This window comes from Epargyreus clarus, unplaced genomic scaffold, assembly GCF_041222505.1.
Source record: "Epargyreus clarus isolate Ecla_fem2 unplaced genomic scaffold, WU_Ecla_fem_2.2 ptg000007l, whole genome shotgun sequence".
NCBI classification, from domain to species: domain Eukaryota; kingdom Metazoa; phylum Arthropoda; class Insecta; order Lepidoptera; family Hesperiidae; genus Epargyreus; species Epargyreus clarus.
Window position 1 is genome coordinate 24,062,296 of NW_027332215.1, and position 14,860 is coordinate 24,077,155.

Consider the following 14,860-nt stretch of genomic DNA (forward strand, 5'->3'; position numbering starts at 1 on the left):
TGTTCTTTTTCCAAACACGCCAAATGAAGTAAATTCAATAACGGTTTTTAAAGAGACTTTCTTTACTTATAGTGCCCTAATGGGGTTGATTGTTGAGTTGCTAAAAATGCTGAAACAGATAGTCATAAATGCATTATGCCCTTTTATAGCCGTCTTAAGGGTTGATCTAAAAAAACTGACTCAGATGCTTCATTGAGTCTAATGATAATTTTTCATAGTGGTTGCTTCCAAATTAACGGATTATAAAATAAAGTTCCAACCCCTATTTAACGACCTTAAGGGATGATTTTCAAAAAATTGATAAATAAGTGATATATTATTTACAACCAGAAAGCAAAATACCAATTTTCATAGACTTTACTTCATAATCGGCTTACTTCTAAACATACTTTCAACCCCTATATTACCCATTTAGGGGTAGTTTTTTCCATAAATGGTGTTAAAAAAGTTCTATCATTCCCAACCAGAAAGCCAATTATCAATTTTTACAGTCCTTGCTTCCAAATTAACGGTTTTTAAAATAGGGTTCCATCCCCTATTAAACAACCTTAAGGGTTAATTTTCCAAAAACTGTGAAATAGGTGTCCTATTATTTTCAATCAGAAACCTAAATGCTATTTTTACGATCCTTGTTTCCAAATTAACGGATTTTAAAATAAAATTCTATCTACAATTACTCGAACTTAAGGGTTGTATTTCCAAAAACGGTAAAATAGGTGTTCTATTATTTTCAATCAGAAAGCTGAATACTTTCATAATAATTTTCATAGAATTTGTTTCAAAATCTGCGGACATCTCAACAAATCTTCAACCCCTATTTTACCCTTTTTAAGGGTAGATTTTCCATAAATGGTGTTAAAAAGTTCTATTATTTCCAACAGAAAAGCCAAATGCAAGTTTTTATAGTCCTTGCTTCCGAATTAACGGAGTTTAAATAAAATAAAACCAACCCCCATTTTACGACCTTAAGGGATGATTTTCCAAAAACAATGAAATAGGTCTTTAATTATTTTCTATCAAAAACCCAAATACCGATTTTCGTACAGTTTACATTAAAACTGGGGGACTTTCATACAAACTTACAACCCTTATTTAACCCAAATAAGGGTTGATTTTCTTAAAAACGGTAGATTTAAAGTTCTACTATATCTCTATAGTAGAACTTTAAATACTATATATATCTAACCAGCAAGGCAATGGCTAACTTTCATAGTGCTGGCTTTCAAATTGGCAAATTTTAAAATAAACCGTCAACCCCTATTTTACCAACTTAAGGGTCGATTTTCCAAAAATGGAGAAATAGGTGTTCAATTAATTTCTATCGAAAAGCCAAATACCGATTTTCATACAGTTTACATCAAAACTGGAAGACTTTCATACAAACTTACAACCCTTATTTAAGCCACATAAGGGTTGATTTTTCAAAAAGGGTAGAATTAAAGTTCCACTATATCTAACCAGTAAGGCAAGGACTAACTTTCGTAATGCTGGCTTTCAAATTGGCAAATTTTAAAATAAGCTGTTAATCCCTATTTTACCAACTTAAGGGTTGATTTTCCAAAAATGGTGAAATAGGTATTTAATTATTTTTAATTGAAAACCCAAATACCGAAATTCATAGAGTTTACATCAAAACTGGGGGAATTCCATACAAACTTACAACCCTTATTTAACCCACATAGGGGATGATTTTCCAAAAACGGTAGAATTAAAGTTCTTTTATATCTAACCAGTAAAGCAATGGCTAACTTTCAAAGAGCTGGCTTCCAAAATGGCAAAATTTAAAATAAGCTGTCAACCCCTATTTAACCACCTTTAGGGTAGATTTTGGAACACCCCTAAGATTAGATTTTTATTACTTTAAATCAGAAAGCTAAATACCAATTTTCATCCACTTTGCTTTCAAACTGACGGACTTTCATACTAAATTTCAACCCCCATTTAACCCCCTTAACGGTGGAATATCAAAAAATCCGTTCTTAGCACGCATCTACATTATAAAATGAAGCTATATATCAAATTTCATGATTCTAGCTTCAGTAGTTTAGTCAAAACCTTGATTAATACGTTTTGAACGTGAGTATCTTTTCGCTTTTATATATATGTATAGATTAAAGCCCAGGAAAGCCTTGATATTTAATATAAAAAATATAAACGGTAATAGATACCCAAAAAATATTGATATATGAATAAAAATCAGCCGAAGGTTGACATTGGAGAACCTTCCTATAATTTATACAAAGCATGTCCCATCGACAGACAGGCGACAGTTGACGAGGCGCTAAGTATCTGACTTTGCTGTGACAATGATGACAATCCCACTAAAGGACACGAATGAGAAGCTCTTATCCAATATTTATCAATCCTTTAATAGTGCTCATCTACATTACTTTAGCATAATTTCGCCCTTCTATTCCTGCCAGTATAAAATCTAGTCTGACATAATATTTCGCAAATGACCATATGCATTTGGAGAATGGCGGTTATTTTGATTTATATTTATAACAAAAACAACTGGATTTCTTTTCTAGTCGAATTTTGCAACAATAAAACCAGTAGGTATCAACAAAAACTTGAATAACGAAACTTGTTTGCATGTGAGTGACTTTAAATACGGATCCACCAATTAATTTTATTCCCCTTCGATTTTATCGCAGACCTTGCTGGCGAACTCTGTCAAGTACGAACTGATAATTTTTAAAGGAAGAGTCGTTTACTGTAACGAAAACGCATGAAGGCCTCAACTATAATTCTTGTGAAAAGTTTATATCTCGTATGATTTTGTAGAAGGAATTCCAAGAAAAATATTTTTTTACGTCGAAAAATATTGAATTTTATGATTTGCTACAATGAAGAAAGTATGGCAAATAATTAAAATCTTATTTACTAAAGATCTTTGGATCCCTAATGATACTCAAAAATTTAAAACTTATAGCACTAATTAAGTAAATGAAAAACAATACCATAACAATAATGTGTATTCAATGTAAAGTCTGTCAATGATATACGTACAATTAGGTATCCGTAAGAATAAATAGAGCAAGTCAATATCTAACCGTTGATTTGCTAAACGAATCCATATAACATTATGACGAATACTCAATAAAAAGCTTAAACTGTTTTTAACAGCCCGTCTTGAGAATACAGAAATGAGTATCAATGGTTGAAGCCAACTCCCTACTTTTTAGAGTAGCCTTATTCAAGAACAACCGGTTTGGACTAATTTTAGTTTATGTTGAAGCTAGAAAAACAAACTATTTTATTTGTAAACTGACATATTATTTGCAATGCATCGTTTTTGTATTTGTAGAGTGGGATGGGCATGAGGAATGAAACAATGATAATTTGTTTGTTAGGACCTTAACATGTGATCTAATACCAGCAAGCCTCTTTATGTTCTACTAGATAATAACGGTGACCCAAACATTAAAAATATTTGGTTAGATCATTTATAAATAATATTTAAGGTCGACTTTAGCATATTAACGTTAGCTAAAGGTGTACGGTAAATTTTAAAATTTCAGATTTCAGGGTTCAATATTTCTTGAAAAATATATTTTATTATTGAAAAAAACAAACTAATATAAAGACACTGGCTGGCATTTCTGGCTACCTAGATAAACCCTACCGAATACAATATAGATTGGAGCATTTATAACTTTTTATTGCATTTTCATTAATAGTAGTTTCTAGTCAAAGGACCATATCCGCAGACAGCGAAACCCCGTGTCAGATGCTAGTGTTCATTTGTCGGAGATCGTCACAAGTCAAGACAAGATGCCTATTTAGGTTCCCACCGACCCCTATGTATGTCAAGACCATCGAGCGATACTGATCTTATTACAATACCTTACTGTCGATACTGGGTATCCGTTACACGTATTACATTTACCTTTTTCTTAGAGAACCTGTTTCTTATATACATACATAATGGGAGTTATATGCACGAAATATGTGACGTAAAGATAATTTGTATTAATTCGATTTTATTTTAATAATAAGTACAGTGGAATCAGTTTATAATGACATCGAAGGGAATACACAAACACGTCATAATAAGCGGGCGTCATACAAAGCGTTACGTAACATTTTTTTTTTTTTATATAAATATGTACTTATGTATTTTAATAGAGCATAATAAATCAAAATAAAAATTGCACGTTAATCATTTTCAATATTGCTATTAAAATTGTGATTATAATTCTGCAGCCTTTAATGCCTCTTCTGCGGTAGGTAATGGTTCTTCCTCGACTTCCTCTTCCTCATCACTTTTGAGTTGTTCCTTAACATTCATTTTCTGTACGAGATCTTCATCGGTTGGTGCTTCGGATGTGAGGAGAGCGCTATCAATGTCAACATAATCTTTCCACATTTCCGGTGCTGCTAAAGAATCTGAGTCTAGGTTTCGTGACCACAAAGGTCAACGAACATTACCGAAGATGTAAAAAATCATGTCGTCATGTCGGTGATTAAAACCGAACATAATATATCGACAATGGGTCATGATAAGGGACTGTATGGGAAGTCATTATATCCGATATTTTTACAAAGAATTTTATATGAAAACCAAACTTCGCTGTGTAATTACGTCATAATAAGCGGTTGGTCAATATATACGGAGTCATAGTAAACGGATTCTACTGTAAATCACTAAGAAACTGTACGTGGACGGGCTTTAATATCTACTACTTTATTAACAATCGACTACTCCATTAACGATTAGTTGAAATTCCTAGTCATATAATATAACATATTTAAAAAAGTTATTAAAGTTATAGCGAAAACGTTATATGTATCATTTTCAAATAGGTACATAAAGAACATAAAATATTGCAAATTCACTACCTGTCTACAGTAAATCACAATTTCCATTAAAAATAATTAAGAATACCTGTCTGCGGCTATTTATGGATGGGAACTGGTTGTCGATGATGATATTTTGAGCCATTACGCATTATCATGCAAATGGAATAATTTAGTGCATATGCACGTCACACTTAATTACCTAATGGCGAGATATTGGCAGGGTTTCCGCTTATATTTAAATAATAATTTTATTGTATATAAAAAATTACAAATTGTTATGATATGTAAATACGGTTGTAATACCTACTTATGATAAACTTGAGTGTGTTAAAATAATTAGGTAAAATAATAATAAGACCCAATAATGTTTAATTTGTCGTTAAATAATAGTAAACTAAACTATGTAAAGGTGAAAGAAGTCGTGATGGCTTCACTGCAGTCTAAGTAGGTAATTAGGGAATATACTTCTTACCGTTGCCGGTACATAAAGTAAAACTGGTGATCACCAAAGTTATAGATACTAAACCTTACATACACATGCCAAAAAAACGTATTAGTTGAAGAACTCGCACATCTAGTGTTTTAAAAAGAATGAAAAGAGTGTTTCGCAAATCTATGTATTTCAGACTTATATATTGAATCGTAAGTTACCCTCGGTACACGATGCACATTAATAAACAATGTTTTTAAAAATGGAAAATTCCTACTCCTTATTACCATATATTTATGTTTTAGATTAATTCAAGCATTTGATTTTAATTGATTTTTTCATATTAACATAACATTAGATCTTAAGCAATAACATTGACATCTTAGCAATAGTATTAAATAAGTATTGAATATTCTTATGAATCGACCACATTTATATTATTGTAAATGTGGTCGTTTGGGAGGATAAAGATGAGAATCGCTTTGCAATAAACAAAATGTAAGTAGCTGTACTTTACACAGCTCGTATCTTTCTTTGAATTTAGATTCTTGTATATATTCATATCGGATGGAAAGGAGGCCTATGGACATTTGCAACACCAGATGAATCGCCACTGCATCTGTCTTTGAAGAATAACTCGTTTTGTACCTTTCTTAAAGAGCCCCATGCCATAGCGTTCAGGAAATACTTCAGCAAGAAGGTCATTCCACATTTTGCACGTACGCGGCCTAATGCTTTTTTATATATTACTTCTTCAATCTTAATGGCGCTTGAGAACTCAAGACATAGGCAAATAGTCCCGCGCATAACTTAGCAGTTGGCATTTAATTCCCGGAAATTACGTAACGGATCGCCGCTCGTAAACGTGGGACTGACACATGACCTGAACTATATGAACCGCAACTGACTGGGTGCCAACATAATCGTTATACATGACGTTTTTAAGAGGCAACAGCTTGTAATCTCAGTCAAATGGTATCTGGACGCACTGGATGCACCCATGGATGTGTAACATGTACCTACGTCTGGTCAGGGGAACTGCCTGAAATCAATAATTAAATACGTCTGTGGAACGCCTCTACACATATCAACTTCTTTTTAAGGTTTTTCAAATCATACCTACATCAGGTATGATTAGAAAAAAAAAGAAGGACAATAAAATTCAATACAAAACAAATAAGATAATAAGAAGGACATTAAAATTCAATACACTATGTTGTTGTTTAGACCGAAATCAAATGGCGTCGTTTATTAAACTGTTAATAATTGTTAGCAGTGATGTGATAGATGATTCAAAAACAAAAACCTTGACCAGACTATAGTAATAGATTTTGTGATAAATAAATTTAATTCATTTTAATTATTTCAAGGTTTAAGAAAATACGAGGATAAATATGGAATTATTTTGATTTGATCATCTACAACGCCAATATAGATTATTTGCAATTTGTAAATATACGCAAAAGAAATCTTTGGCTACAAACTGATTATTCTTTAAACTACCTATATGGAAGACAGATAACGTTAACAAATAAAAAGAGGAAACCTCTGCAATTGATTACAATTCTCACATCCAACACGGCCAAGGAGATATGAGGCCCAAGAAACAATGGTGTCCTTATCTACCTTTCATATCGCGCGAACATTTCCACTCACAATGGTATTGCCTGTGCACTTCCGTCAGAATCAGTGTTTGCTTTAATTTGTACCCATACTTGAGAACCGTTACCACAGCACGCACAGTCAGCGTTATAGATGATCAAAGATCCTAAATCCTATGTAACTATTCTTCGGAATAATTTTCTAAACCCACTCTTTTCAGAGAAGTTAATAGTAGAAGGTACGATTTGGGTCTGGCATGAGTTAAAGAGGGCGCGTTTTTCTGATCATATAAGAAAAATAAACCTACTTACGATATAAAGTCGCCATAGAAGTATTACGTCGTACCATGTATAAAATGAGTCGCTAAGAAAAGGTCGTCATGTCCCTGTAGTTCCGGGACTAGAATAGGGCTACGGTATCTCCTGCCTGTCGTAAGAGGTGACTAAAAGGGAACTTCCGGGGTTGCGAAAGGCAAAAGTGGGAGCTCGAACCGCCCGTCCAGCGGCCCTGGGAAGGACGACGGTATGTGTGGTCGCATACCGTCGTACACACCAGATAGTGCGGCGAGCGTCAAGTCACCTGGGCGGAGCCCGACGGAGCAACGCGCTAAGAGGACTCCGGTTGCGTTCCTTTGGAGATCCCGGAGCCCTCTACGCAGCGCAGAGGACGGCCACCGGGGGGGTTTTAGTGCGGTAAAAATCCCACATAACCCGACGTCGCTCCCACGTTGTCGAGTACCTTTTGAAGGTTTCCCCCTCGATAACAAAAAAAAAAAAGGTCATCAATGTTTTCAAAACTAGCCTGAATACTTGCTATCTATGATCTATGCTCCCTATGCTCAGCAGTTTTATTAACTTTAGACATTTGGACGCCCCGCAGGACCAGAGGTGTGGGTTCACCACACTGCTTTCCCCATACAATCCGGTGTAGCGGTGGTACCTTCTAGTTTAATCCAACCTCGTTCTGACACCTCTAATATAACATTTAACAATTTACCCTTAGTAAAGTGAAACAAAGTTACTATAATTTCATTTATTGGCAAGTTCTGCAGAATTCAAAGATACATATGGCTATGGATTATACCAACTTTGTTATTTATTGTTAATGAGCTTTTACAATTCTACTTTTATCTTTCGAGTGTGAGAACGTATCAACCTCAATAGGCGCATTCGTTTATCCAGTAGGCACTTCTAATGCGAACAGTAGTATCGCAATATCTAATTCAGTTTATATTACCATTACAATATAATCTGCGATCTTTTTGAACTGTTAGATATACAGGGCTTGACACGTTTATGACTATTGCTTTTGTTAGTCTATTTTTGAATGCCTGCCTTCCTTAACCCCAAAGACATTACAAGCTTCATATTCTACGTGTTTGTAGAGTAACATTTCATCATCGTAAACATATCTCGAATTCCTCTCCTGGATCGCTTATGTGAATGACAAGATTAAGGCAATATCAAGCGTAGCAGAAAGTAGCACAAATGCATACTGATAGATTTCAGACACCTTCCAAAATTAGATATATCTCATTCAAATAACATAATATGTTTCCTCACGACGACTTCCGTGTACAGTAAGACATGAGATAATTCAATCATATATGACTGAAAATAAGCATCCTTTTCATTCTGAGAGGAGACCCGCGCCCAGCAGTGGAACAGTAATGGGTTGTTGATGATGATGATGATGAAGCATTAGACTCAAATCCAATAATAAATATTATTCAGCAAGAATAGCTAAAAGTCATACGTTAGGTGCTACTGGCTACTGCAACAGTATTTTGTTTGATGCAAACATACAAAACCGTACTGTAGTTTTTTATTTACCTATCGTTCAATCTTTTTGATATGCAGGGTTTTCTTTATATGTTTAGTTATTAAGGAATTTAGCCATTTAATATTTGATAAATTATATTGCATGTTTAATATCACATTATTAAATACTGCCTAGCAACAGTCAGTTTTAATATGAAGTACGATCGAGTAATTATTTATTACTAATGATCAGCACGAATTATTTACATTGGGATTATTTGAATCACACGTTTGGCAAAGAAAAATATTTAAAGATTCCCTATATTTATTGGTCCAGGTGTAAAGTCAACAATATATTATCGTCTCTTATCGGAGTTTTGCAATCCCGCTTACGAGGACGTCGCGGCGAATGGGATAAGCGGCCGCTTGTCACGAGCATATAGCAAATTGATCTTAGACAAAGTGAAATCCACTCAAATACCTATAATTTACAACAAGTGTTTGAACATTATATATATGATCGAAATTGCTTCACGCTGGAAATAGATGATGCTGCCCTCGTATGTACTGTATGTAAAACCATAGTGGATACATTTCTAAGTACTGTTTGATATGGGACAGTTTCTTAAACGGAAACGTATTTTATACTTAGGTAAAAAACGGGTCCCAAATATCTAATAAGGATATCGTACGCCAGCATTATAGCAACATATCACAATAAGTACGTGAATAATGTAAGGAAGACATTGGTTATTTAATTATTTACCTTCGCACACTTGCCAGCTTTATATTTTTATATTATGGTTTAGGTATTTAGGTGGTTATAAATAAGAATTAAGTAAATAGGTATCCTAACCATACATAACAAATACATATTTAAGAAGGTATAGTCCGCGTAAAACTGCTAGTCCGCTCTGAATATAGAAATAAATCGCGTCACTATATCAAATTGTAAGACTACACCTGCTCGCAACAACTTCAGAGCGGACTAGCAGTTTTAGCTGAAGTTTTGTTTTATAAGATTGAAGCAGCAGACGAGCATGCAGTCCGGTAAGTGGTAACTCCAGCCTACAGACAATCGTAACCTACTCCGTAAAGAAACCATTTCTATCTCGATCATAACATGCCTTCCCACATCTGAGGACTAAGATGGTCTTCATTATTAGGTAAGTTAGTCGTCATCCAGTCCCTTCCACTGAAACGCAAAAACTGCTTCACGCTAGAAATAGGTGTGACGGCGATACCTCTCTGGTTAGACCAAAAAAACTTGTTCTACTGCATGTGGAAGTTACAAATTTGATTATGCTTGTTAAAAAAGTTGAGGATAATAAGAATGTTTAATTACCTATGGTTTGCCAGTGCCAATTTCCCAAAGAGAATTAAATAGATGTTGATTACTACCGGCGTATGTACATATAAAACTTCACTAATAGTAACGTTGATAGTAGTGAAGCCAATGTAGGTACTTTCACTGCTATATGCGCAAAATATTGAAATCATCATATATAGTAAAAATGCCACAAATTAAGTAATGAATATGTCACACACAGACATGAATGAAACAAATAAAAATATCAAATGAAATAAATAAAATTAATAAAGAAATAAAATCGCCTATGGGTGTCTGGCAAGAATGGGCCCTGACCTCTTTGTTTACCATCAGTCATCTCATTTCTTCACTTCCGGCAAGGAAACATTTAAATTGTTATCAAAAACAGTTACGTTAAAATTACAGTCGTTAACATTTAAATTTGGAACATCACGCGCTGTTTATGAAAGAACATTATTGCATACAAATTATGTGTAATATGCATTTACGAATGCTTTAAATTTCCTCTGGCTTACTTACATTAGATGGGGCTTCTCGGTTGTCAGGTAAACGCAGCTTCAGCATGGAGTCTTGCCGGGGACCAGACACCGGCGACCTGGAGATGTACCGATTTGAAAGTCTACGGGCAAAGTTGCTTTTGAAATCCTCACATCTCATTATGGACTCCACCGGCCTACTAAATTCCTCCTCCAAACAGTCTCTAGATTGCGCAAGCATTTTGTTTCAAAACAGGCGCTGTTTCAAAACAAACTTTGACGGTTGAATGGAACGAAAAAAGGCGCGTACACGTCGTCCCATTCGACACGACCGTTAACATTTAACGTGAACATTGTACTGGCTGAATGAAACCGCGATCCGCGTACGTTTGTCACACCTGCTGCACACACGCGCAGGTAAAACGTAAAAATAAAAGTAAGACCATTTTTCTAAATCTTACCGTATTAATTAAGTTCTTGTTAAGTATTAAATTCACAAAAAAAAACAATTGCTATTTAACATCGTGATTTAAGAACATGATTTACATACTTTTTCATACTTTATTTATTTAAGCGCCATCTATTGATGTTTAGCGGTACTAAAACAAACTGTAGTCTCTTCGCAGTTATGAAACACATCTTTATATCTTCGATGTTCATGAACCTGTTTACATTCACTGCAAGTTTGCTACGCAACCATTTGAATCACAAAACCAACACTAGATGTCACTAGTAATTGCTTTTATTAAAGGTGACTAGCGCCTGAATTCAAACTCAATATTGTCAATTGTTTTGATATGCACATAAATACTCGTAAGTGATAGTTATGAAACTATGAAAAGTATGAAAAAATATAACATCATATTATTGTCAATATTTTATCTTGACAATTCATCAGCCATCATGAAATATTTATTATGTAGTTTAAATTATTTTTAATTTCTATTATCGATAATCCATAATGATAATAAAATTATAAATGATATGGAAGGACATACCGCGCAAAGTAAGTTATAATAAAATCCATTAAGTTTCTAAAATTTATAAATTCTGCAAATGTTCCCGTTGCTTTTACGAAATTCCTAATCTTTACATTTCTCAAATTGCAAGCTAGAAACATCTCAGAACACTGATATATCACTTTTATAATAACTGACCCTACAACTTCTGTATCATTTTGATTTAATTTTAAAGCAATACATTCAGATCATTTTTAAGCAGGCTAGTTTTTTATGAATACCTACTTTCTACCTATAACTATAAGCATTACAGAAAGTGAAATGAATTAAAATATTTTTATTTTCCAACAGATGACACATTAACAGTTCCACCGCCAATACTTTTGACCATTAAAGCCATTAAATACGCTAAAAAGATTTTCTTCTAATTCTTCGTACTTCTGTTCTGAACTTATTTATATGCAGGTAAGTTACGGGTACATACAATTTACCCATTATTATAAATGTAAAGTGCTTGCGTGTAAAGTAGAATTCTAAATGAAGACAGTCCATGAACTTTAATTAGCGACGTTAATTTGGGATCGATATTTGTAAATATAAGAGGTTGTATGTATTGTATTTTATTTTAATGGCGTATAACTAAAATAAGACAGACCAATAAATTTTAAGGAGGTAACAACACATTGGCAATATACCTCAAATTTGACTCTTGAGGAGTATCAGCATTTTAATATGCTTGCTACTCTCTCTCGAATAATACCACTGTTTTAATTTTCTTAATGGTTAAAAGTTTGCTATTTTTAAAGCGTAAGTATAAATAGGTTCTTCAAATTTCTTGTGAGTTCTTCTCTTTCACCTTTTTGTCTCAAAAAAATCTTGTTATACTGGTAAGTCAGGTTTGGAAGTAATGATAGAACACTATATTGCAGAGTCGTTCAAGATGGGCGCTCCGGATACAACTGTCAAGACAATATGCAGCAACTTCGACCTGATCGAGATTGTGTTTGTGTGTGTCGCCTTCACCTTCCTCCTAATCGTGCTCACACAAGCCAGTCGCATTGTAGCCTCAGGATTTATAGACTTTAATCCATGAACATTTTACATCAACATTACAAATTAGTCCATTCTTTAGTCGCTTTTGACCCTTACTTAAACTGTGACCATCCAAAATGTAATACTCGTTTTATTTTTACGGCTTTAAGACCAACACACGGAACACGCAATTTTCTTCATGTTTCCTCTTAAAAGTAATAGGTACAATAAAGGAGGGCCAATATAATCAAGCCTATCTTCTAACGTTAGGTCAAGCTATGGTACCGAATACTAAAACGACTACAGCGTCTATCACAAATTTACCTACATAGACCAATATAGATGAATAGATATTTCATAGATTATGGCAAATATGAGTTGTAAATTAAATCACACAATGTAGGATGCATCTTCTGGAGTCAACAATAATTTTAATTTCTCAATACATTTTGGGTGAGTCCATCCTGTCCACATCCATCCATCCTTCAGCCTTTTAGCCTCCCCTAATTGGTGCCACTCCAACCGGTCCCGTGTCCTTTGAATTCAGCGATTTCCCGCCGTCATCTTCAGGCCGTCGGTCAACTGGTGGGTGGTGACCTGTGCTAATTTGCCTAAACGTGGTCGCCACTCGAATCTGCCTTCCCCATTTGTTATCGGTCCTGCAAGCGGTGTGGCTAGCCCATTGCCACTTAACCTGCGAAATTTGAGAGTTATGTCGGTAAGCTTAGTTCATCTATGGATTTCATCGTTGCGAATCACATTTCATAGCGAAATTCCAAGCATAGCTCTCCTCTCACCGGCTTACAATAAATCCAAAACATTTTCTATTAAATTACAAGTATAGTAAAATGACATAATCCGATTCGATGAAAGGATAAAGAGTTTAAGATAATTCAATTGCACTAAAGGACACTCCCATCTAACTCTATAGCAAATCCTCCTAAATCGAATCATGTCGTTCAAGCATGTAACATACCTATTGCCAACAAGATAGTTTACTTAAAATTTAATGTTTGTTTCACGTCGAGTACCTATGTATGCACTTTATGGTGGATATTGGCCCATGTCACGCAAAAAATAGTTGTTTACAATAAATACAGTATAGAATCCAATGCCTATTTTATTATTTCTCCCAAACTGCTTAAATGTTTATTTACATGATACCTATTGAACAACATAGAGCCGATTTGCCTATTGGTAAGTTAAGAACAGCCATGTTTTGTTTTTTATTACACGATAGAGGAGGTACTGCGATTAGTAACATAATTTGACGTAATTACACGAAAAGGACCCTATCCACAAAAGATTTCATATATGGATTATTAACATGTTAAAGCTCTTCTATAAAAATGCAAAAATACTCAGCCGGAGCCGCACGGGACACAACAATTAAACACCGAAACCCTTTACAAATATTTAGAACACCATTTCTTCCTTGACCCTAAAGAACTTCATCGTCGGATTGCGTCAATTGTCTCCTATAGCTCACACCGCCTCATCAACAGTTGCAATACCGTTTGCCTAAGTTTATCGGATTTTGAAGAACGGTCGCGCAACGTGTAAGTACATGCTGTCTAGTTGCGCCACTCCCCCGCCACAGTACAGTAATTTTGTAAACTTTACCGCATTGCATTACGATAATTATTCGCTTTACAATTGCTTCTGGTTTTTAATATGTTCGATCTTAGATTGATAGGTGAACGTCTATTTGTAAAAAATGTTAAATTAAGTTTAAATAATGTACAATGTTGTGGAACAAAACAACGTATACTTGGAAATAGCATTTTTAATTTTATGTAAAAGTGTTGTCGTTATCTTCCTATACTTTATTACTACATATTTTTTATAAGTTTGCATTTAAAAGTGCTCTCATTCTCCATACTAGAACCGGATTGGGCATATTTGTTCCATTCAAATTACGTTACGGTTTTAGCAAAAACAACAAAGATAAAGTAGGGTTTTATCTAGAGCACTATTCCTTCAATGTTACAAAACTACTATTAAAAAATTCTCGAGCGGCACAAGTTTCTCAATTTACAAATTGTGGTGTTATATAACGTGTTGCTCTGATACGTATCTACATTGTTGTAAAGGCGAACGGTAATGATTTTGCTATCTATTTGTAGTTTGTAACCACTATGGTCTTATCTAGTCTTGTGGTGCCTTAAGGGCAGTGGCGTACTAAGGTCGTTGGAGGCCCGGGGTGGAAATGTTGAATGAGGTCTATAAAGTTGATTTGATTTTACGAAATTACAAATGTGTTAAAATGACTTATTCGCCGACGCATAAGTATTTCAGTGATGGTTTGACTCCAGCTACGTTTTTCACCCCTGACGACCTTTGAGGGCCCCACAGGACCAGGGGCCCGGGGCAGAGCCCCCCCCCCCCCTTAGTACGCTAGAGCTTAAAGGCACACTATTTATTTATTATTAACTTAAGAGTTTTAAGCCGTAACCATAGTCTTA

At 34.6% G+C, this 14,860-nt stretch overlaps 1 protein-coding gene and 1 long non-coding RNA gene across 2 annotated transcripts in view; one reads left to right on the forward strand and one right to left on the reverse strand.

Moving 5' to 3' along the window:
- The window catches only part of LOC140743710 (uncharacterized), a 34,266-nt gene extending 23,488 nt beyond the window's left edge, over positions 1–10,778 (reverse strand). The window contains exon 1 of the mRNA XM_073075207.1: positions 10,448–10,778. Within this exon, the coding sequence (XP_072931308.1) occupies positions 10,448–10,645 (198 nt within the window). The 5' untranslated portion in view covers positions 10,646–10,778. The remainder of the gene's footprint in view (positions 1–10,447) is intronic.
- A 475-nt stretch (positions 10,779–11,253) lies between these two features.
- On the forward strand, positions 11,254–12,427 carry LOC140743712 (uncharacterized). Its single transcript, XR_012102499.1, has 3 exons — positions 11,254–11,410; positions 11,715–11,828; positions 12,293–12,427. It is a non-coding gene; the product is annotated as an uncharacterized LOC140743712 (long non-coding RNA).
- The last annotated feature ends 2,433 nt before the right edge of the window (positions 12,428–14,860 follow it).